Here is a 17,691-nt window from a genome sequence, read left to right on the forward strand (position 1 = left end):
AAAAATCAGGATGAACATGCCATTCTAGGCACTTAGAACACAGATGCCAAGCTTCTCCATACGTGTTTATGTATATGCATTAAGTATTCAAGATTGGCCTATGGATAGTCAGAAAAAGGAAAAGAATTCACAGAAACTAAATTGGTCAATGTGTAACTAGGTAGCTTCATTTAAGGACTAGAAGGCCACTAGATCAAGAAATATCCCCAATTCTCTCAGTAAAGAAGAGTTATCTTTTCTGAAATACAGGCATAACTTACTTTATTGTGTTTCATTTCATTGTACTTCCCAGATATTGAGTTTCTTCACGTTGAAAATTCATGGCAACCTTGCATTGGGCAAAGCTATCAGCACCATGTGTCTAATAGAATTTACTCATTTTGTGTCTCCGTGTCACATTTTGGTAATTATTACACTATTTCAAATTTTTTCCTTATTATGGTATTACTGTCGTAGTCTGTGATCAGTGATCTTTGATGTTACTGTTGCAAAATGATTATGACTTGCTGAAGACTCAGATGGCTCATTTTTAGCAATAAAGTATTTTTTATTTAAGGTATATAAATTGGTTTTTAGGTGTAATGCTATTGCACACTTAATAAAGTATCAGTTCAGTTCAGTTCAGTCACTCAGTCGTGTCCGACTCTTTGTGACCCCATGAACCGCAGCAAGCCAGGCCTCCCTGTCCATCACCAACTCCCGGAGTCCACCCAAATCCATGTCTATTGTGTCTGTGGTGCCATCCAACCATCTCATCCTCTGTCGTCCCCTTCTCCTCCTGTCCTCCATCTTTCCCAGCATCAGAGTCTTTTCCAATGAGTCAGCTCTTCACATCAGGTGGCCAAAGTATTGGAATTTCAGCTTCAACATCAGTCCCTCCAATGAACACCCAGGACTAATCTTTAAGATGGACTTGTTGGATCTCCTTGCAATCCAGGGGACTCTCAAAACTCTTCTCCAACACCACAGTTCAAAAGCATCAATTTTTGGTGCTCAGCTTTCCTTATAGTCCAACTCTCACATCCATACATGACCACTGGAAAAACCATAGCTTTGACTAGACAGACCTTTGTTGGCAAAATAATGTCTCTGCTTTTTAATATGCTGTCTAGGTTGGTCATAACTTTCCTTCCAAGGAACAAGCGTCTTTTAATTTCTTGGCTGCAATCACCATCCACAGTGATTTTGGAGCCCAGAAAAATAAAGTCAGCCACTGTTTCCACTTTTTCCCCATCTATTTGACATGAAGTGATGGCACTGGATGCCATGATCTTAGTTTTCTGAACATTGAGCTTTAAACCAACCTTTTCACTCTCCACTTTCACTTTCATCAAGAGGCTCTTTAGTTCTTCTTCACTTTCTGCCATAAGGGTGGTGTCATCTGCATATCTGAGGTTATTGATATTTCTCCCATCAATCTTGATTCCAGCTTGTGCTTCCTCCAGCCCAGCGTTTCTCATGATGTACTCTGCATATAAGTTAAATAAGCAGGGTGACAATATAGTTTAGTATAAACGTAAGTTTTATATGCCCTGGGAAATAAAAAAAATTATATGAATTGCTTTATTGAAGTGAGTGATCTAGAACAAAACCAGTTTCTCTGGGGAATGCCTATAGTGCTATTTTATTGAGTTTTTCAAGATATGGAGTCAACTACAATATCTAAATCATTTTATATTTTTAACCAGTGGTCTATTCTTAGATACATTTAATATAATATTAATTCAGTATTTTTAGTTTCTATGCATTGGTTTGGAGTTTCATTTTTATAACACTCCTCACATTTTCTGTCTAAACAAAAATTCATGCTGTATGACTGTACATCAATTATTAATAAGAGGTGAATTACATGGGAGAACAACATTCACTGCGAAGTCTAATGCTTGTAACAGTCACTTTCAGGATTTCAAATAAAATGTGCTACTTTTAAATACCAAAATACCAGGATGTATCACCAAAAATATCAGAATTTTTTTCCTTTTGTTGTTTAATATTTCACTAGTTAAGATAATGCTTACTACCCCAACAAATAAAGCCTGAATCTTAGTGACTGAATTCAATAGAAGTTTATTTCTTAATCAAGAAAAGTCCATTTGGCAGAGTGTTTTCTAACGCCAATCTAGTCAGTGATATCTAGCTTGTTGGTGAGAAGAGAGAGAGTAGAGAAGGCACATCTGCTTCCTAAATGTCCTTACCTGGAACTAGCACAAAGCAGTGAGAACTAGGCCCATGGTTCCATTGGGTTTCAAGGGATCTGGAAAATGTAGTCCCTGTCCAGGCAGCTGCTGCCCAGAAACAGTGCTACAGCATGAAATAGGATCAGAGATCTTTGGTATCCAGTTAGCTATTTCTGCCACAAATACCCTTATTTAGGTGTTTAAGCAAAATTTCAAAGCTCAGTTATTTACAGCTTAAAATCAAGATCAGTGACTCTCTGTAACTGCGTAAACAGATACACATTTGCATAGATTGAAAGTTTAGACAGATATATATCTGCATAGCTGTATTACTAAAAGTTTGTTTTGGAAAAATACTTTTCCTGAATTTGAAGCCTTCCAAAACTAGTATGGAAATTGATATCGGTTATTCTGCAATAGAAGTTCCATCTACATGAGATAAAATTGAAGAAAATAAAGAAATCTAATTTTTAAAATAATATGTACAATCCATTATAAGTTTAAAAATATTTTTCAATAAATAGTTCATTCAGGTTCTAAAGTAAGTATAGTGAAGAAAGTGAAAGTGTTAGTTGCTCGATTGTGTCCAATTCTTTGTGACCCGATGGGCTATAGCTCCCTGGTCTCATCTCTCCATGGAATTCTCCAGGCGAGAATACTGGAGTGGGTAGCCATTCCCTTATCTAGAGAATTCCTTATCGAACCTAGGTCTCCTGCATTGCAGGCAGATTCTTTATCATCTGAGCCACCAGGGAAACCCCTGAACTCTAAATAGGCACAGACATGAGACAAAAAAAAGAGTTGGACCAAAAAAATTGAGTCAAAATACTTGAAACTAGAGAAAGGGTTGAGAAATTATAGTCAAAATTATAGGAGTCTGGCCCATAGGCTATCATTCTTGGAAGAAAGCCATGGCTATTTACTTACAAACTTCCTATGGTTGCCTAGCAGAGTTAAGTAGTGTGCCCTACAAAGTTGAAAGCATATTCTATCTGGCCCTTAATAGGAAAATTATACTGCTCTCTGTACTACAGAAATAATTGTCTCTTCACCTTTCTACCAACTCATGTAAAGTCAGGAACAGGTTTATCAGTAGCTAGAAAAATTTGCACAAAAATACTTTTAATTGAATAATTACGTTTGACATACTTTGTTTTTAATCTTACCATTAAAATAATCACACATTATTTTATTTTCAGTTTTAATGACTGATCAAATTCCCTTCATTTTAGATAATAATTATCATATTATTAGGGGCTTCCCTGATGGCTCAGTGGTAAAGAATCCGCCTGCTGTGCTGGAGACCTGGGTTCAGTTCCTGGGTCAGGAAGATCCCCTGGAGAAGGAAATGGCAACCCACTCCAGTATTCTTGCCTGTGAAATCTCATGGACAGAGAAGCCTGGCGGACTACAGTCCACGGAGTCACAAAAAGTCAGAAACGACTGAGCAACTAAACCCCTACCACCACTAGTCAGGTACCTTAGAGGGCAGGTTTCAGTTTTTATCATATTATTTGGATAATGTATTATCTGCTAACAATTTGTACTAGAAAGATAATATACTTTAATATATTATAAATTTATGTTTTAAAATGTGTAATATATTTATCCACTTTGTATTTAAATTGTATTAGATGTGTGGGTTGATAAAATATGTATAAATTCTAGTCAGAGTACATTCTCATTAAGCCTCAGTATTTCAATCACTGGAAAATTCCCACTATTCTATTGATATGGGTGTTCAAGTTAAAGGAAGAGTTAATCAAGCTATACTTTTTAATCACCTATCCATTCATGTACTGTCTCTGACAAACATAGAAACCTCCTTTTAAGAAACTTCTGGAAATGGTTAGTAAATAAAATCAGTGGGGACTGAATGAACAAAGAGTCTCTAAAGTCTGTGGATAGAAATTAGAATAGAATTGTCACTTTCCTTCTCAGAGGTGGATATGAGAAAAGCTGATCAGTGGTGGATATTACTCAGTGACTACAGGGACAATTGGAAGTTCAGATTCAGATTTCAATTAGCTAAATCACCTTGGAATGGTGTTTCAACTCCTCTCACTGAACTTTCATTGATTCAATTATTGAAGGAGGAACAGACTAGTGGTTTCTCATATACTTTAATATAAGTTTGTATATTTCAGGGCATGCTTGCTCTTATAGATAGATGACATAGATGATAGAGAGACAGATACATAGATAGATCTTCCTTCATAACAGATGACTTTGAGAAAAGGTGATCAGTAGTGAGTGTTATTCATTATTGCTGTAGGAAGAAGTGGAAAGAGAAATGGTGTGAAAGGCTGGGCTTTAGGTTTCCAGAGAACAGATTCTGACTTTGATTTTATGTTTAAATAAATAAAGGGAGAGAGAGTGAGAGAGCCTTAGAAACCCTTCCACTCCACAATCTTACAGAACATAAAATATAAATCGAATGATTGAAGTGGGGGATGATAGGGCTAGGTGCCCATTTTCTATTCCACCCATTCTTTTCTGTTGCTCTTGAGACTCTTTTTAGGAATCTCTAATGGAAAGCAACATTTGAAAATGACTTTCAAAAATAATATCTAACCTTTTACCTGCTACATTGTTTAAAGTCCCTCTTTGTTAGTGAAGCACTTCTTGACCCTTTTATTGTTTTCCATCTTCTACCTCCTCTCCCATTTCTGCAGCACTTCTTCTGTTTAACTCTTTCATATCCTGCATGTTGAAAGCTTGTCTATGATTATAATGATTTCTTGAATTTTTATTTACTTTATTTTATTTTTTTAACATGAAAAACATTTTGTATTGGGGTATAGCCGATGAGCAATGTTGTGATAGTTCCAGGTGAACAGTGAAGGGACTCAGCCATCCATATACAGGTATCCATTCTCCTCAACCCCTCCCCACCCAGGCTGGCACATAACATTGAGCAGAGTCCCATGTGCTATGCAATAGGTTTTTGTTGTTATCCATTTTTAATATAGCACTGTGTACATGACCTTCCCAAAGTCCTTAACTGTCCCATTCCCCTGGCAACCATGAGTTTGTTTTCTGTCTGTGAGTCACTTTCTGTTTTGTTAAATAAGTTCATTTGTATTATTTATTTTTAGATTCCACATATAAGGGATGCCATATGATATTTCTCCTTCTCTGACTGACTTACTTCACTCTGTGGTCCCATCCATGCTGCTGCAAATGGCCTTATTTCATTCTTTTTAATGGCTGAGTAATATTCCATTATATATATATATATATATATGTATATATATACACACATATATATATGTATATATATATACACACCAAATCTTCTTTATCCATTCCTCTGTCGATGGATTTTCACTTTCCATATTACATTTTACTTTAGTCAGAAAAATGGAAAAATGGAGCTGGCTAATCAGATTGTTTAATACCATGGTACTCTGTACCATTTGCCTCTTCCCTGTTTTTTTCATTATTTTTTTGTGTAGTTATAAGGCTTATGAGAATATTTAACAGTATCCATTGCAGTCAGGCAAATAAAATTCTTGCATCCTGCTACTATAAAGAATTCTGATAATTATCACTCATCCCCCCAAAATGAATGACCCAAAATGGAGTATTCTAGATCTTGAAATTGTAATTTTGCATTACAATAGGATTGTGCTGGAAATGCACTCCAAGCTGATTGTTCAACTAGCATACTGTGTAGCAAAAAATGTTTCCTATTTGGGTATTTGAAATAAATGAACAAGATCACTAAATATAATGGCTACTCAAAATTTGGAAATAGAAACAAATGGGCATGCGTGTGTGTGTGTGTGTGTGTGTGTGTTGAAATAATAAATCATATTTATGTCAGAGAAGATAAGTGAACTTCAATCTCAAGATGAACCCAGCTAAGTTACCTAGATACCGTGAAAGGTCTACTAAGCTATCCTGAGTCTTATTTGTACATTACTGTCAGGTAAAGCAAAAAAGAACATATTTCAGCATTTGAAATCCCTCTAGTGACTAAATTGCTTATCTGTAGCTATTTTTCAAAAGCCATAAAATCACTTGACATATTGAAAACAAAATGCTCCATTTTGGTAGTCTGGAAATATTTATAGGGACCTAAAAGTTAAACTGTTGTCTTTATATAAGGTTCTTATCGATGCATATTCAATAGTGCAGTAGTACTCTGCATTTTATTTCAGTGATGAAGATACATGATCCATCCATAGCATCTTACTAGTTGTTCCTTAGTATGATGGCCTTTATTTATAAGATAAGTGATGGTGAAGAGAGCTATCATCATTGACTAGAGAATAGGATAAAGCTACCAGGCCCTAATGGTGATAAAATGAACCTTGGCTACTTTAAAAAAATTCTTGTAGTAAGAGTTTTATATTTCTGGCTATGGTGAATTAATTTGTAAAGACTAGCCTTTCTTCCTGTAAGAATAAATAAGACTGGATAGGATGAAGAGAAGTCCATTTGAATGCACTGGAAATAGTACAAAGTCAGCAAGGACTACAGAGGCTGAGATCTTAGAGAAATACTGGAGAGAGTGGAGTAACAGAGAGGTGAGCTTAATATTCAGATTTGCTTTTTCCTCCTAGTGTTTATTCATTCATGGAAGTGGCCAAGGAAAAGCTAAGCAAAACTTTATTCAGTGTCCTAGAGCTTGGGAGACAAAAATTGGAGTTCGGTCAGTTCAGTTCAGTTCAGTCGCTCAGTCGTGTCTGACTCTTTGCGACCCCATGAATCGCAGCACGCCAGGCCTCCCTGTCCATCACCAACTCCCAGAGTTCACTCAGACTCACGTCCATCGAGTCAGTGATGCCATCCAGCCATCTCATCCTCTGTCATCCCCTTCTCCTCCTGTCCCCAATCCCTCCCAGCATCAGAGTTTAGGGACTGTCAAAGTGAGATGCCTGGGCTTCTAGTTGGGATTTCTAAAGATACATCTTGTGAGTGTGAGAGTGAGAGAGCTGTGGAATATCTTATGAGAAAGAGCAAATCAGAAAATTGATCAGCCTTCTTGAAACTGAAACCTAGCTTTAATCAGCTCAATCACAGATTGGATTAATACATTTTCCTCACAACCTAAAATTGTCAAAAATAAAAACAAAAACTATTAAATCCTTGATAGAAGAGGACAGAATCTTTCAGACTCTCAAAATATGACAGTTTTCACACACAGTGATTATTATTTAGTCAAAAGTTACCATACACAGCAAAAAACAGTGCCTAATGGCAAAAAATAATGGGAATGTAAGTGATAGTAGGAAGACACCCATGAGAGATACAAATTTTGCAGTTATTAAATACAGACTTTTAAATAACCATGATAAATATGTCCAGGAATACAGATGACAAGATGGGGAATCTATTAAAAAGAATCAAAGTTATGGAATTGAAAATTATAATAATCGTAACTAAAAACTCAATCTATGGATATAATAGAAGATACAATAAATCTCTTCTTGCCTATTTTTCTATCTTCCACCACTAGCAATATAAGCAGTTTATAGAATATAAGTTTTGTGAGAACTGAGATTTTCTTTGTTTTTCTGCAACATCTTTAACAATACCTACAAACTGATGGATATTCAACAAATATTTTTTAAATGAAGGAATTAATGATGGCTTGAGTGTGTGTGTGTGTGTGTGTCTGTGTCTGTGTGTGTCTGTGTTATTAGTTGCTCAGTCATGTCTGACTCCTTGCGACTCCATGGGCTGTAACCCACCAGGCTCCTCTGTCCGTGGTATTCTCCAGGCAAGAATACTGGAATGGGTAGCCAGTCTCTTCTCCAGGGGATCTTCCTGACCCAAGGATCAAACCCAGGTCTCTGGCATTGCAGGCATATTCTTTTCCATCTGAACCACCAGGGAAGCCCAATGATAGCTTGTTACTGCTAAGTCGCTTCAGTTGTGTCCGACTCTGCACAACCCCATAGACGGCAGCCCACCAGGCTCCCCGTCCCTGGGATTCTCCAGGCAAGAACACTGGAGTGGGTTGCCATTTCCTTCTCCAATGCATGAGAGTGAAAAGTGAAAGTGAAGTCGCTCAGTCGTGTTGGACTCTTAGCGACCCCATGGACTGCAGCCCACCAGGCTCCTCCGTCCATGGGATTTTGCAGGCAAGAGTACTAGAGTAGGGTACGTCTCTGATGATAGCTTGGTAAGAGGCAAATAAAGTGGCCTACCCTTTTTTAAGGCCAGAGTTGTAAGCAAGGAGATGAGAAAGGAAAGACATGGGCAGAAATATTTGTTGGCAGAAGGGCAGCAAAAGATGAAGATAGGACAGAGTTGCAGATTCATAGACAAGCCTTCACTCAATTTGGTCTCTTATTTGCCACCCTCTAATTCTCTCAACTCCCCCATGATAATGAGACTTTGTTTGGGTATAGAGAGAAATGGTTAAAGACCATCTGTTATTATGCACCTAGTAGGCAATCATGGGCTTCCCAGAAGAAACAGTGAGTTACTAACTTGGTTCAAACCTCAATAGGAGAAGATATTAATAGAACCAGTAAATGTCCAGATAAAACTTTCCTCATTCAGATGGTGCTCTTCTCCGAACCTCTCATAGAGGGGTTGCAGGGAAATCCTTAGAATCCTCTACAGCCCAGGGGAACAGGGTTTACATGAACTACTTTTGTTTCAAAGGACACAAGAGTTCTCAACTTAGGTGGCAGTTTGTAATATTGGTGGATTCAAAATTAGATGATATAAAAGGAGCCATAATAATTGGAAAAGAATGCGGGGATTAAAAAAGGTGAAGAACACAGGCAGGAACCAAGTAGCCCAGGCAGTTTATAGGCAATGGTTCTAACTTCAGATCCTTCTATTATGGCTTCTCTAAATATCTTCAAATTAACAGTAAGAGGGAAAGAAAAGGATTAGCTTTAGCTACAAAGTAGTTAGACTATAGGAAATGTTGAAAGCAAAAAAATAAAAGGCTAAAGTTAAGTATCTCCAAAGAGCTTTTCCTATCTCCATAGCACACACAATTTTCTGGGAACTTTCTCCATTGATGTATAGAGATTATTGTTAGATGAGCTCACCAGTCTAGCCTGTCATCTGGTTTCTTGGCTTTAATTTTCAGTTCAGTGTTAGTGGTGTCTCTGTGAGGCTGTGCAAGACATCTACTTGGACCTTAGCTAGGTCAAAATGGAAGAATCTGAATGGGCACAGTTGAATAACAAATCCAGGTCCAGTGGAAGGAGAAATGTTGGGGGCCAGGGCCAGGAAGCCACTCCTAGAAGAGCCAAGAAGACACACCAGAATCCCAGCAATCAAATACATGAGACACCCTCCCCTTGGCAATTTGGGGTAAAAGCTGACTAGAATGAAAGCTGGTCAGGGGCAGGCACTCAGGTCATACAAGGGCAGTTTAGAGTATTCTCTTTAATTTATAGGGACTAGCATTCTTTGTTCGGAGAAGGCAATGGCACCCCACTCCAGTACTCTTGCCTGGAAAATCCCATGGACAGAGGAGCCTGGTGGGCTGCAGTCCATGGGGTCGCTAAGAGTCCGACACGACTGAGTGACTTCACTTTCACTTTTCACTTTCATGCATTGGAGAAGGAAATGGCAACCCACTCCAGTGTTCTTGCCTGGAGAATTCCAGGGACAGGGAGCCTGGTGGGCTGCCATTTATGGGGTTGCACAGAGTTGGACACGACTGAAGCAACTTAGCAGCAGCAGCAGCAGCAGCATTCTTTGTTAAGGTCTAAGAATGGCCTCTTCAAACTCTGCTTAAAGGGGCAACTTGCCCTTTCACTGTATCTTTTAAAATACAAAAGTCATATTGGGTAGTTGGATCTTCTCTCAGTCCCATTCTCCAAAGCAAAATAGAGCAATTAAAAGAACACTGGAGGTGTGTGAAAATATTAATGCTTTCCAGAGTTTGAGTGATTATTTGTGCTTAGCTTATCTGTGCTTTTGCATAGTCCCAGTCATTAAGAGGTATTGTTTTAATAGCTGAGAAGAGGGGTCTCTTCATTGAAACATGGCAAAGAAGGAGGAGAGAGAAGTTATAATGACAGTGGCTAGAAGGATTCTGGACAACTCTCTGTTAAAATTATGCAAAAGAATACACATACAATGCATACATATAAACACATACACACACAGTGAAATACAAATGATTCTACCGGAGCCCATTAGCGATTTATTTTATTCCTTTAAATCAGTGCCTTGCAATCCAATAACACACTATGAAACTGGGTAAGGGGGCTGTTTTTGTCACTCAGTGTGTCATGGTATAATTTTACCTATCATTATTTCAGCTGAAGGTGGCATTTAGGAGTTCATTAGCAATTAATAGAGCCCGCCATTGCTCAGAGATGATCTCAGATATTTAAGGAAAGCATTTAGTTTAGATTGACAGTTTTTCGACTCTTAGGATGTCTCTAAAACAAACAAACTAAAAAGTTATGGTGAATTATATTAAGAAAAGTGTATTTCATGTAAATTTGCCATAAGATGAAAGCCTTCATGACAATGAAACATAGCTTTCTCTCTCTCTCTCTCCCAGCAAGCTTCATTTCCCTATCAAAAGAGAGCAGTGCTTGCAAGGTCTGAGTAGAAGACTCCTACCATTTTTCAGCACCGTCACTCTCTTTTTATGTTTTGTTCATAATGGCAACTGTCTGGCTTGATACATTGGTTCTGATGCTTTCACCTGCTTGTTGTCATTCAGGTGCTAAACGAGGAGGATGAATATGTATAATTCTTTCAAGAGTGCATGAGAATGACCCATCTTGGCATATTTTATGACATATCCCACCAGACCCTGATTATTTTGTGAAGTTGGCATTCCAGTTAAACTGGTTGGCTTTAATAGCTTTTGCCAACTTCCTCTGAGCATATGATTAATCAGTACAATAAAATGAGACACTCTAAAATGCAGGATTGATGCATGGGTAAGGATTTTAAAACTTTCATTCCTTTATCAGTCATTTGAGACAGTTTTAGTGGCTCGTTACCGGAAAGTATTTTAGGAAATCTCCCCCTATTTGATCACTGTTGCCAGTATTGTATAGCCTCTCTGGGGAGAAACGATCTTTTGATTTTGATTAAGTCTTTTTCTTCTAGAATGAGGATGAAGTGTTTTCTTCTTTGGAGCCGTGTCAGGTACCTTTGATAGGTAATAGAAACCAATAGCAGCTGGAGAAACTTAGGCCAAATTACTTTAAATGGCCTCCTGAGAAGGAAGTGTGGGCTTAAAATTGGAGAAGCCTGCTCTATATATGCCTATTGCAGGGTGCCAGGAAAAACACACTTAAAGTTGGAAACTTGCAATCGCTTTCATTAATTCATTTATTTCATAAATTCTTAGTGAGCTCTGCATGTCAGGTACTAGGATAGAAATAACAAGTCAATAGTGAGTCTCTGTCCTTAAAATACTCATAGTTCAGTTGTAGAGGAAGACGAATATATGTAATCTTTCTGAGTTTAATGGGTGGAAGGAAAGTGTTCATAGAAATCAACTGGTAATCATTCAGACCTTAGAAGTGCACTTTCAGTAAATGCCTTAGCAAAGATCATGGCTTCATATCGATGACTTCAAGAATCAACAAATGCAGACCAGATCAGTTAATACAGAAAGAAAAAAAAAAAAAAGCATATATTATAGAAAAGAAGAGTCAGGTTGGACTCTTATTCTCTTAGTCACATCATTTAAAATTTATGGTCATTTCCTTACTGTGAAGGTTTAGAGTTTCATTTAAGGATACACTATATATCTTACAAATTTAGTTTTTTTAAGTATGTCTATTGGAGTCTATACACTTTTATTTAAGATTGTTAAGCTATCTTCATAAAATTATTTTTGTCATCTTCACACAATGCCAAGTTAAAGAATCTTTTGGCTATTGTACATACAATACTGGAACCTGGTGAACAACTTTAACTAGTAAGATCAAAATTGTGGTTCCCAGTGGCACCATTTGCAGAATCCCATCTCACTTGGCCAAATATTGCTAAGGCAGGGACAGAACCACCATGGTTTTCCACTCTTAACAAGGTCTCTTCGTGGGAGATAAATGAAAGAGGATTCACAGGAGTGGAGGGAAAGCTAGGAGAAGATTCAAAATTTTCTAAAGTTTTAGGACCATTTATCGTGTTTTGCTGCTTCTCAGCAGAAGTAGCAATACTGATTCACCACAATGTGTGTTGTATGTCTCTTCCAAGATCTCTTTGTGTTCATCTTCATTCCTCCTACTGGCAACAGGAAGGAATTGATGAAATTTGTAGCTCCCTTTATATTCCATCTGTCCACAGAATCACCCCCAATAAGCCTACTATCTTAGTAAAATCATGTTTGTAGGAAAGTTTCCATTCGTTTCCACTATCTGTCCCTCTCCCTAACTGAATTTGGTCCCTAAATGCCCCATGGATATCCCTGCTTATTACTTTTTTTTTTTTTTTAATCTCCAACCAAAACAATAAATGAGGACTGGATAGGCTAAAACATGGGAGCTGGACAGTTACCTGCAAGTCATAATCCCTCTGTGCTACCTCCCTAACCTCAATGGATTTCATAGGATAATAACAACACGGAGAGCAGCCTGTGAAGGAAAAACAAGTTTCAAAAGACAAAGTTTACAAACAATAATAGTAGTTAGTGTTTAACACTTACTTGATGCCAGCTGCTGTTCTGTTTGCTTTAGAATATTATAGCACTGAGCCTTAGCTTATTTAATTCACACATGCATTCCCAGTATGTAAAAGAGCTAAGATTTAGGCCTGGGTAGTCTGACCCTTGGAGAAGGCAATGGCAACCCACTCCAGTACTCTTGCCTGGAAAATCCCATGGACAGAGGAGCCTGGTGGGCTGCTGTCTCTGGGGTCGCACAGAGTCAGACACGACTGAAGCAACTTAGCAGCAGCAGCAGCAGCAGCAGTCTGACCCTAAAGCCATGTCCTTATACCTGGAGAGCAAGTTCTTTTTCATCCTACTGTCTACTTTCTCAAGCAACTCAAGGGGGGTGCAGAGTGGCAGCTTTAGCTTTAGATGAGGGGGTGCTTTTGAACCTCTTTCAGGGCTTTGAATCTGAATTAATTGATCATTTGATATTTATGAAGGAGTCAGTGCTGGTGAAAACAGGTTGTGTCTAGGAGATAGAAAGGGCTCTATTTTCTTAGTGCTGTGTTGACTAGATTACAGAGTTAACTATCTAATTGCCAATTTTAGAAAAACCAAAAACTCTGTGACAGTTATGAAGTAGGTTGAAAATATGGAATAAATGTGTATCCATCTCACCTTCCCTTCCAGATGCCACTGGATTTAGATGAGGAGCTCCTTGGAGACAGAGACTCACTCCCTGCTCGTCCAGGACCAGTTTATCAACACAAAATTAATTGTCTCTACACCTGTTCATTTCATGGGGAGACTGAAAATAAGAAGATAATCTCTGTAGACTTCCAAAGGTAAGATGCTGCTGAATGCTTGATTTTTTTTTTTCACAGAAAGTAATAAATGGAAGTGCCTAAAATTAATACACAGTTTTCAAAACAGAACCTTGGAGACACCTTTGATAAGCAGACGCTGACTTAACTGAAAACAAACACATGGGGCTTCCAAAGCTGAGAAACAAAAGCCTGGGTTTCTCTGCCCAGTTAAACAGTTACATTTCAAAAGAGGCAACCGCAAGTGGTAAAAAAATTTTTTTCCTTTAAATCTATAGGGAAAAGACGTCTGATACTATCCTCAGCTTTTTGGTCTTTTGAGTTCATTTTCCAAATCTATACAATAAGACAGTGAGAATACAGTAGAAAAATGTGTCCAGGAAGGAAATAAGTGCATTGGGGAATTGAATGAAAATGATAAAAATCACTCACATTTCTTTATTGTAATAATTAAATATGAAGTGGAGTGGAGAGTGGCAGATGAATTCTAATAGTAATTGAATTAGCACTTAGGAGTTATCTTATCTGCATTGCCACAATTCAAAAGTTCCACAGTTGTTTTCTCTCAGTCCGTATTATACTAATTACGCCTCTCATCCATCCTGGTGTTGACCGAAGTAGTTAGTATGCATGGAGAGGCACCCAGCTCTCCTAAAGGGGTCTGGTCAGTACTGACTCCACATCCTCCTTGAAAATGCCATCTGCTTCTTGCCTACACAGCCATGGGGGACCCTTCCCTCCCGCTTTTGGAAAAAAGAACATATGTTTCTATTTGATATGATAGATGGTCAGGGAGAAGGGGCAGGCCCGGAAGTGCATCAGCATCCCCTTCCGGGACGCGCTCGGCTACCGCCGTCTAGCAAGTTTGTCTTGGTTTCTGTGTTTGAGAAAATCCTGAACTTCGGTTCTTGTCAACTCCATCTCCAAAAGTATCTGATTCTCTGAAAGTAAGTTATCTCTTTTTTGTGTATCTTCGGGGATCCCAACTAGTGCATGTTGTTCATGCAAGATACACTTGCTGATAACTTATTTGAACGTGGATGTTTGTTATACAATTATTCCTCCTTTAATATTGTTTTAGTATGCAATATATTCATTTCATGGAGAGGAGAACATTATTAACCCATGTTTTCCAGTCAGTTTTAATTATTCTGCCTCTGATAATCATACTTTGTTTTGGTTGGGAAATATAATGAAAGGTGATTCTGACTATATAGAAGTTCTTTCCAATTTGACTATATGGATAAGTATTTGTTTTGTTTTAGCAGTATCTAGTTGGAAGGCTGAATTTGAGGAGTGGGAATTTTGCTTGGTAGAATCTTTCTCTCTTACTGTTCTACTGTAATAGTTACAGCAAAAAAAAAAAAAAAAAAAAAAGAGGGGGTATTAACTACATTTAACCTAAGGCTTCCTCTTAGTATCTTCTGCTTTTGTTAGGTCCATACCATTTCTGTCCTTTATTGTGCCCATCATTGCATGGAATGTTCTCTTGATATCTCTTAATTTCTTGAAGAGATCTCTAGTCTTTCCCATTCTGTTGTTGTCCTCTATTTCTTTGCATTGATTACTTAGGAAGGCTTTCTTATCTCTCCTTGCTATTCTTTGGAACTCTGCATTCAAATGGGTATATCTTTCCTTTTCTCCTTTGCCTTTAGGTTCTTTTCTCAGCTATTTGTAAGGCTGCCTCAGACGACCATTTTGCCTTTTTGCATTTGTTTTTTCTTGGGTATGGTCCTGATCACTGCCTCCTTTACAATGTTAGGAACCTCCATCCATAGTTTTCAGGCACTCTGTCTTTGCCAGTGGACCACGTTTTGTCAGAACACTCCACCATTACCCACTGTCTGGGTGGCCCTACACAGCATGGCTCATAGTTTCATTGGATTAGACAAGGCTGTGGTCTAATCAGTTTGATTCAGTTCACTTCGGTACGGTCACTAAGTCGTGTCCGACTCTTTGCGACCCCATGAACCACAGCACGCCAGGCCTCCCTGTCCATCACCAACTCCCGGAGTTTACCCAAACCCATGTCCATTGCAGAGAAGGCAATGGCAACCCACTTCAGTACTCTTGCCTGGAAAATCCCATGGATGGAGGAGCCTGGTAGGCTGCAGTCCATGGGGTCGCTAAGTTGGGCACAACTGAGCGACTTCACTTTCATTTTTCACTTTCATGCTTTGGAGAAGGAAATGGCAACCCACTCCAGTGTTCTTGCCTGGAGAATCCAGGGACGGGGGAGCCTGGTGGGCTGCTGTCTATGGGGTTGCACATAGTTGGACATGACTGAAGCGACTTAGCAGCAGCAGCAGCATGTCAATTGAGTCGGTGATGCCATCCAGCCACCTCATCCTCTGTCGTTCCCTTCTCCTCCTGCCGTCAATCTTTCCCAGCATCAGGGTCTTTTCCAGTTCTTAACTGTTGCTTCCTGACCTGCATACAGGTTTCTCAAGAGGCAGGTAAAGTGGTCTTTTATTCCCATCTCTTTCAGAATTTTCCACAGTTTATTGTGATCCACACAGTCAAAGGCTTTGGCATAGTCAATAAAACAAAAATCGATGTTTTTCTGGAACTCTCTTGCTTTTTCCATGATCCAGCAGATGTTGACAATTTGATCTCTGTTCCTCTGCCTTTTCTAAAACCAGCTTGAATATCTGGAAGTTCCTGGTTCATGTATTGCTGAAGCCTGGCTTGGAGAATTTTGAGCATTACTTTACTAGCATGTGAGATGAGTGCAATTGTGTGGTAGTTGGAGCATTCTTTGGCATTGCCTTTCTTAGAAATTGGAATGAAAACTGACCTTTTCCAGTCTTGTGGCCACTGCTGAGTTTTCCAAATTTGCTGACGTGTTGAGTGCAGCACTTTCACAGCATCATCTTCCGGGATTTGAAATAGCTTAACTGGAATTCCATCACCTCCACTAGCTTTGTTCGTAGTGATGCTTCCTAAGGCCAACTTGACTTCAGACTCCAGGATGTCTGGCTCTAGGTGAGTGTGAGTGATCACATCATTGTGATTATCTGGGTTGTGAAGATCTTTTTTGTACAGTTCTTCTGTGTATTCTTGCCACATCTTCTTTATATCTTCTGCTTCTGTTAGGTCCCTACTGTTTCTGTCCTTTATTAAGCTCATCTTTGCATGAAATGTTGCCTTGGTATCTCATTTTCTTGAAGAGATCTCTAATCTTTCCCATTCTATTGTTTTCCTCTCTTTCTTTGCATTGACCACTGAGGAAGGCTTTCTCATCTCTCCTTGCTATTCTTTGGAACTCTGCATTCAAATGGGTATATCTTTCCTTTTCTCCTTTGCTTTTCACTTCTCTTCTTTTCACAGCTATTTGTAAGGCTTCCTCAGACACCCATTTTGCTTTTTTGCATTTCTTTTTCTTGGGGATCATCTTGATTCCTGTCTCCGGTACAATGTCATGAACCTCTGTCCATAGTTCATCAGGCACTCTGTCTATCAGATCTAGTCCCTTAAATCTATTTCTCACTTCCACTGTATAGTCATAAGGATTTAATTTAGGTCAGTTTGATTAGTTTTCTGTGATGGTGGTTTTCTTTCTCTCTGTCCTCTGATAAGGGATAAGGATAAGAGGCTTAAGGAGGCTTCCTGATGGCAGAGACTGACTGAGCAGGGAAACTGGGTCTTGTTCTGATGGGTGGGGCCATGCTCCCTAAATCTTTAATCCAAGTGTACTGGAGTGGGTTGCTATTTTCTACTCCAGGGGTTCTTCCAGACCCAGGGATTGAACCCTCATTTCTGCAGTGGTAGGTGGATTCTTTACCACTGCTCCACTTGGGAAGCCCCATCTGTATCACTGCAACTAGTTTACTCCAAAAGTCATTCTCTGCCATTGTTATTTGACTCATAAATTGTTCTGTCTTGTCTATTACCCTTAGTTTCTGGCCAGACTGAGATTCAATCAAGAATAGATTTTCAGTCTCCATTGAGACCCCAAACTTGATTTTCACATTCTGATCTACCAAAATGTAGACCAGACTGAGAGACGATGCCTACACCCTGCCATTCAATAAAATGGATATTGGAGATAACAAGACTTTTTAGAATGAGAAGCACTAATTTCAAAGTATACTTACTTTTTAATCTTTAAAATATTTCTTGGTATTTTAAAATGGTTCCA

General features: G+C 38.7%; 1 protein-coding gene across 21 annotated transcripts in view; it reads left to right on the plus strand.

Annotated features, from left to right (window-relative positions):
• Nucleotides 1–17,691, plus strand: part of LOC147349347 (uncharacterized) — a 690,773-nt gene that overhangs the window by 467,503 nt on the left and 205,579 nt on the right. For 10 of the 21 annotated variants that reach the window (XR_015150389.1, XR_015150391.1, XR_015150388.1 and 7 more), the window contains one exon: nt 13,417–13,571. Coding sequence is in view for 1 of the 21 variants with exons in the window: in XM_086365238.1 (XP_086221364.1) it covers nt 13,417–13,571 (155 nt within the window). In the remaining 20 variants the exon portion in view is untranslated. Of the gene's footprint in view, nt 1–13,416; nt 13,572–13,600; nt 14,498–16,192; nt 16,536–17,691 lie in introns of those variants that run through there. The other 11 variants (XR_015150395.1, XR_015150402.1, XR_015150394.1 and 8 more) reach the window with 2 other exon arrangements.

The sequence above is a fragment of the Bos grunniens genome, chromosome 21 (assembly GCF_055505025.1).
Source record: "Bos grunniens cultivar Pamir isolate PY7600 chromosome 21, Bosgru_T2T1.0, whole genome shotgun sequence".
NCBI classification, from domain to species: domain Eukaryota; kingdom Metazoa; phylum Chordata; class Mammalia; order Artiodactyla; family Bovidae; genus Bos; species Bos grunniens.